The sequence below is a fragment of the Pleurodeles waltl genome, chromosome 9 (assembly GCF_031143425.1).
Source record: "Pleurodeles waltl isolate 20211129_DDA chromosome 9, aPleWal1.hap1.20221129, whole genome shotgun sequence".
Taxonomy (NCBI): domain Eukaryota; kingdom Metazoa; phylum Chordata; class Amphibia; order Caudata; family Salamandridae; genus Pleurodeles; species Pleurodeles waltl.
In genome coordinates this window covers 479,973,099-479,979,098 of record NC_090448.1, presented here as the reverse complement: position 1 = coordinate 479,979,098, position 6,000 = coordinate 479,973,099, and the positions used below count along the sequence as shown (strand labels likewise).

The 6,000-nt window shown below is 42.3% G+C and overlaps 1 protein-coding gene across 1 annotated transcript; it reads left to right on the top strand.

The window, feature by feature from the left end:
• The first annotated feature begins 353 nt into the window (after window positions 1–353).
• SIVA1 (SIVA1 apoptosis inducing factor) lies at window positions 354–4,514 on the top strand. The gene is made up of 3 exons (XM_069207321.1): window positions 354–615; window positions 2,378–2,593; window positions 3,908–4,514. Exons 1-3 carry the CDS (start codon window positions 498–500, stop codon window positions 4,066–4,068), a joined length of 495 nt encoding a protein of 164 aa, XP_069063422.1. The 5' UTR covers window positions 354–497; the 3' UTR covers window positions 4,069–4,514.
• The last annotated feature ends 1,486 nt before the right edge of the window (window positions 4,515–6,000 follow it).

The window sequence follows — 6,000 nt, the reverse complement described above, 5'->3', positions numbered from 1 at the left end:
TTAGATTCTCAGGGAAGCTAGGCAAATTACAACTACGAATTCCCGCGAAGACGTATTCACTTATATTTGAGAGCGAAAACCATTTTCATTATACCACAAATGTGTTGTAAATGAATTACGATTAATGTAGTCGGTGATATAAAAAACTGTTCATTGTCTTCTTGCATTTTTCCTAGCCTTATTTGGATTCGCGATTAAATATCTCATTCTCCTGCTGCAGACGATTTTTAACTCGTGATCTGTAATTCAGGGCAGCGCAAGAAAAGGATTCGCATGCTTCGTAGTTGACATCGGAAATCCACAATGAAACCACGTTCATTGGCTCGGATGTGCTGTGACGTCATCCCGTAATACGGTGAAAGGCGGAGCTTGCAGAGTTCCGTGAGTGTGTTGCTGCATTTTTCCCGCTGTTTTGGAGGGCTCGGGTACTTCCTGAAGTGCGAGCTCGTTCGTTCGTTGTGGTGGAATAGCCAGCCCGACTTCTTAGTTAATATACCATGCCTAAGCGATCCTACCCGTTCGGCGAATGCAGCCCCCTGCAGCTCAAAACTCACGTTGGGCAGAAGCAGCTGTGCGACGGTGTGTCAGGCGATTTTTTCAAGCGGGAAATCTTCGGTAAGCGCCGGACGGGTGGAGTGGACCGTATGGTTTTTGCCACTGGTTTCCGAGCGCCGACTTTCAAAAGGGCCCTGCTAGGTCTCAGTCGCGGATTTGAACTGGGCTAATGAGGGCGTTGTGAGAATGGAGGACCTAGTGGGTTGGTGCGAAATGACAACGCTATGGTGTTCTGCGTGGCGGGGGTAGATGGAAAGGTGCTGTCCAAGATAAGGCAGAATGCCTAGTGATGCACAGTGGGCGCAAGCATTTAACTGGTCCCAAGCATTGGTCCAATGTTTGTTTTAAAGGATGAAACTAGGTTAGTTTGTGATCTGTGTGGAAACATTTCTGTCCTTCCTTCGCTCTTGATGTACCTGCCAATTCAGGGATACTTGATCCATGTGGGCCCTCGGAGTGCAGAATACATAATAATTTGCCCCCTCCACCCACACACACACACCCTTACTGTATGGTAAGACATTTTTTTTAGGAAATAGTCATTAACTTTGTATTTAGACATGGACACACCTACAACGTATTTCGTTAGTGGAGGTGGTTATTTAATACGTGTAAGACTAAACCTGGTTTAGCTGCACACATTTCACCTTGGTTAATTGCTGTATCCGTAAAAAAATAAAATTGGTTAGTAAAGCGAGTGAGGAGCTGGATTGGAATCGAAAAACCTTTAATGAATCGCCCAGGTTGTCAGGGTGAGAGTCTAACTTATCCTTCGTGTATCCTAGTTTATCCCAGATTCCTGGATCTCGTCAAACCTCATAACGATGGCGTCCTGACCTATAATTGTTGAAGGGGACGGAGCGGTCTTACTTACCTTTATCAGTCTTTTTATTTATCTATTTTTTTTATTCTCGCAGCTTGTTAATGTCACCAGTTGCATGTTGTTCCCAAAAGGAATCCCGATGCTTACTTGCGGGAGTGTGTGTCATCGCTAGGTGAGACGTCACTATCTCCTCAATGCCTCAGTTTTGGTTGTCTTTGAGCCTGGAACTTGTTTGAAGGTTTTCTCTTTAACCCCCCTGACTCTTGTTTCGACGGACGCTTCGGCCTCAAGTTTCTCGAATGCCTGGCTTTACGGCTAAACTGTACACGCCTTCTAGCATATGGGAGTAATTTATGTTCCTCCGACATGGCTAGACTGTTAAAACAGACCTTTATCTAAATATGGTATCAAGTTGCACATTAACACTGCGTAGCAACTTCATTGTAGTGCAGCATGGTATTCACATTATACATAAGCACGGGTCTATTTGTTCAGTGTAATGTCAAATGCATAATGGCGGTACAGTCTTTATCTGCTGCCTTACTCCTGCCTATAAAGTGTTGTAACTACACTTGTCATGTGGTCAGAAGTAGAACATAAACAGTGCAACTTCTCAGCTTTCCAAATTGCTAATTTGAAGAGGCTAAAAGGCGCGCTACAGTCCATTGCAGTGCGTTCTGATCAGCAAGAGGCATTATGGCTTGGATCCTTACAGGGTCTCTGGTTTGGCAACATGAATCCTACTTATTTCCTCTCTTCCCAGCATAGTTCTATGTACAGTAAACCTGCTCTTAAGCAGGGTTTGTTGTAACGAATTGTCAAAACCGTGCAAAGAAATGTGGTGGCTTTGGGACTGATGGTGCAACCCTAAAATGCAATGTTGAGTGCTGCGCAACCCTAGTTATTCCACATCAGAAGTTATTGTAGGGTGCATTGAAGCAATATGGAAACATATACGAGGAATACCAAGAGCGGTTCATGTTTTTGTTTTTTGTCTAGAGAAAACCAAGAAACTTCTCTTCAGTGGTGCACAGACGTACATGAATCGCGTTTGGAATGGCAGTAAACCAGTTGTCAACTGTGCCATTCCCCATTCTCCTGACCATGGTTCTGAAAATAAGACTAGTGAATCTTGTGAAGTGAATGGTCTACTGCAAGGACAGACCCTAATTGGCCAAGACGGGAAACTGCTAAAGAGTTCAAATCACGAAAAGTGTAAGCTAGATAATTTGTTTTCTTATACATTTTTATCCTTTTGCAACAGTTTTAATTATGGCCTGTTCAGTTGCATGCACAATTATAATTTATAACATGTTTTAAAGTCTAATTACTTGATTGTTGCAGCTCTGGTTCTGGTGATTAGCCTGACTAGACTCGTATGTGCCTATGCATTGCTGTTAGTTGCCTTTCCTTGTAGTGCATTTGTCTGCCTCTTATTCTTGCCCTGTTAGTCAATCTTGTTTGTTCTTCTGCTTTAGGATTTGGACTTTAAGATCACTAAACCATCAAGGCATTAGTTCAGCATTTGAACAGACATAAACTCAGAAAATAACTGACCAAGTCGTCAGTAGACTGGTAAAACGTGAGATGTCAGACAGATCACCATGAAAGGCTCAAGAACAAAGTGTGCTCCAGAATGACCTAAAGCTCTCTGTGAGCTGTTCATTTAATTAAAATACATTCGTAGTTTTCATTGGTCAAAAGCATTAGTCAAAGAAAAAAACATCCAATCATAAAAACATTAGATATCTGAAGCGAAGAAACACTGTTACCATGCAGGGCGTTGATTTGGTGCTTCTTCCGTTTACGTAATTCCAAACGATACTACTTGTAGCTTCTTAGACTTGCTTCCAATTGGTGTCTGTAGAGCCTTTTGTTCATCCATTCCAAAATACACTGCTACCGGATGGTAGTTACAAAGATGTGGAAACATTTTCATATCCGCTTATTTCATTAGTACAGACACAGAATAAACTTGTGATTTAGACAAAATAAGTTTGTTATACAATAGACGTGTGAAGAACTAAATGTTTCTTTTGTGGGTACATTTATTAGTCACTGCAACTCCCCTCCCCCCCCCCCCCCCAAAAAAAAATAGACAAATTGGCCCTGGCAACTCTAACACAACCAAACACGAACAAGAGACTGCCAGGTTATGGTTCCTCGTGGTCATTTGATGACCTTCATAGATGAAAAACTGAATACATTTAACAATGGTTGTTGGCAATATGCAAATGACCAAACCTGTGCAACTGCAGGATCGATGTGTGGCGATGCATGAGCGGGGGGTTTCTATACACTCTGTACTGAATAGGCCATCTTTTGTTCGGGGTGGCAAGTTGGGGCTTTTAATTGTCATTTGAGTGTACAGTTTTGTTAGGTGGTTTTTCTTTTGGCCTATGCAGAGTTTCTTTGTCAAACTGTTTGGTGTCATTGGATGTGTGACTTGTTTGAGGATTAGAATGTTTTTTTTGTATGACACATTACATATTTGAAACATTGCTTAAATATTGCAACATCTCATCACAGCAACTGTGCCCATTGGGAGTTCCAAAGCCTGCTCTTCCTGTGTAAAATCTGTTGGTGATAAAGAAGCCTGTGCACAATGTGAACGGTTCATTTGCAAAAATTGCAGTGTACTCTGCAGCTGCTGCAGTGCGGTCACCTGTTCATTGTGTGCCCATTGTTGAGTAAGTCCATATCTTTGATACATTTTTGGGTGGTGAATTTGCTAGGTCTTGTGTGCTCTTAATTTGTATGCCCCCGGTTGCTAGAAAAATGTCTTTGGTCTAAACAATGTCCACAGAATGTGGGATTTAAGGCAGCTCGCCTTTTAGTGGTTCTATCTGCGTATGACTGTCTCAAAAGGCATTTCCACAATTTTAGGAGGCTGAAGGCATGATTACATTGTACGAAGAAGTGTCTAGGACGTGGAGGTTGTTGGCATCACCCATTGACATAATCCATGTCTTGCTTCTTCTTTTTGGATTGTCCATGCATACTTGTTAGTGCTAGGCTGCATTTTCCATTTGCCTTCCTGTCCTCTATCACACAGACGTTGGTCACTATCCACTATCTGACACTGCTCTGTGAATTTTTTTCTTTTTCTGAAACCATGTCCATTCATAAATCATCTGCTTTAGATGCTGGGCCAGGGCACTAGTTTAAGGGGGAGGGGGGGGGGGGGGGGGTTTCCTGGATGTATTGACATGTCTAACTTTTTGTATTTTTTTTTTTTTCTCCCTTCAGTGATGCTGATATCTGTGAGAAGGCATTCTGTTATGGCTGTTCGTTATTTGAAGTGTCTCCTTAAGGACCACCTTTGAGCTGTGACGGAACATGTAAATGTTGTGTGTTATAGTAACTTTTATATTGAAATTCTATGACTTTTACAGAATGTAAGTGATTGAAATAAAATATTTTTTTATAATTCAACCTGAATGATAAAAGTAGAATGTCTTGTTTTAGTATGTGATTGGAGTGGGTGAGCGAGAGTGGGCCCTCCCTGTGTTGCAATTAAGACTAAGGAACTCTTAAATTTTTCCCTGTATGTGTGCAAGGTTTTGCTATGTTGCTGATTCTCACTTTTTGAGCATGTTGCCCCCATTTCCCAAATGAGTGTCAAAGTATCATCAAGTGGTGGGTGCCTAACTTGTGTACAGTTCTCTTATCTTATAGCAGTAAGCATTTCAGTGTACATCACTATTTGAGGGCAAGGACACAGGATGCTTATACATGTGCTAAGATTATTAATCTGAGTCTGGCTTTGGCTCTGATGAAAATGGCTCAGACCTGGCATGTACTTAACAAGCCACCGCAGTAACTGAATTTAGGTAATGGTTAGGAACAGAATTATGGAGGAATCTATATACATAGCACATCAGTTTCTACGTAAGTACAGTATCCAGGGACTATCTACCCCTCATTTTGGTAGAATGGGTACACCTGGGCAGTCTAACCAGAACTCCAATTTTGTTTAGTTAATTGCAGGTTTTGTGATCGGTACTGTGCCCAAAGTGTGTGTGTGTTGTTGTGGTGTGTGTGTTGGGGGGGGGGGGGGTGGCGGGGGGTGTTTCCCCCTCAAACCCCTCCCCCCCCACCCCTAACTTGATGTGATAACAATCTCATTTTCTATTGTTTTGACAACCCCGGTTTGATTTCGTCAAGCTTAATAAAGTTCTCTCTTTTGTTGACAGGTGGTCATTTTTAGTTAAGGTTAAACTTGAAGTAAACATCGTGCACCTTGGGTGGCTGTCTGGCAAGTTAGAATCAGAGCACACTTTACTGTGCCATCATGTGAAGTCATCTGGTGGAGGATGGAAGGGGTTGCAGTAGTGTTGTCTAGCCTTTGTGGTTCACTTACTACATGTACCCTTTGGCTGTGTCACTTCATCAGGGCTGTCCAACGGTTCCCTAGTTCTGAATGTTGATTGTATGTCTGCCCACTAGTGCTCTGTTGGGTGTTTAAGTAATCCCCCCTGCTTTTCACCAGTTAAACCTTTTACATGCCTTCATGCTTGGGGCAATTGCTGATTTCCCCTGTCATTATCATTTTTGGCCTATGGTGGTGTCTGTTTTGAGTCTACTGCTATGTTTGCTTTCAGTCAGGTGTACAGCCCCCA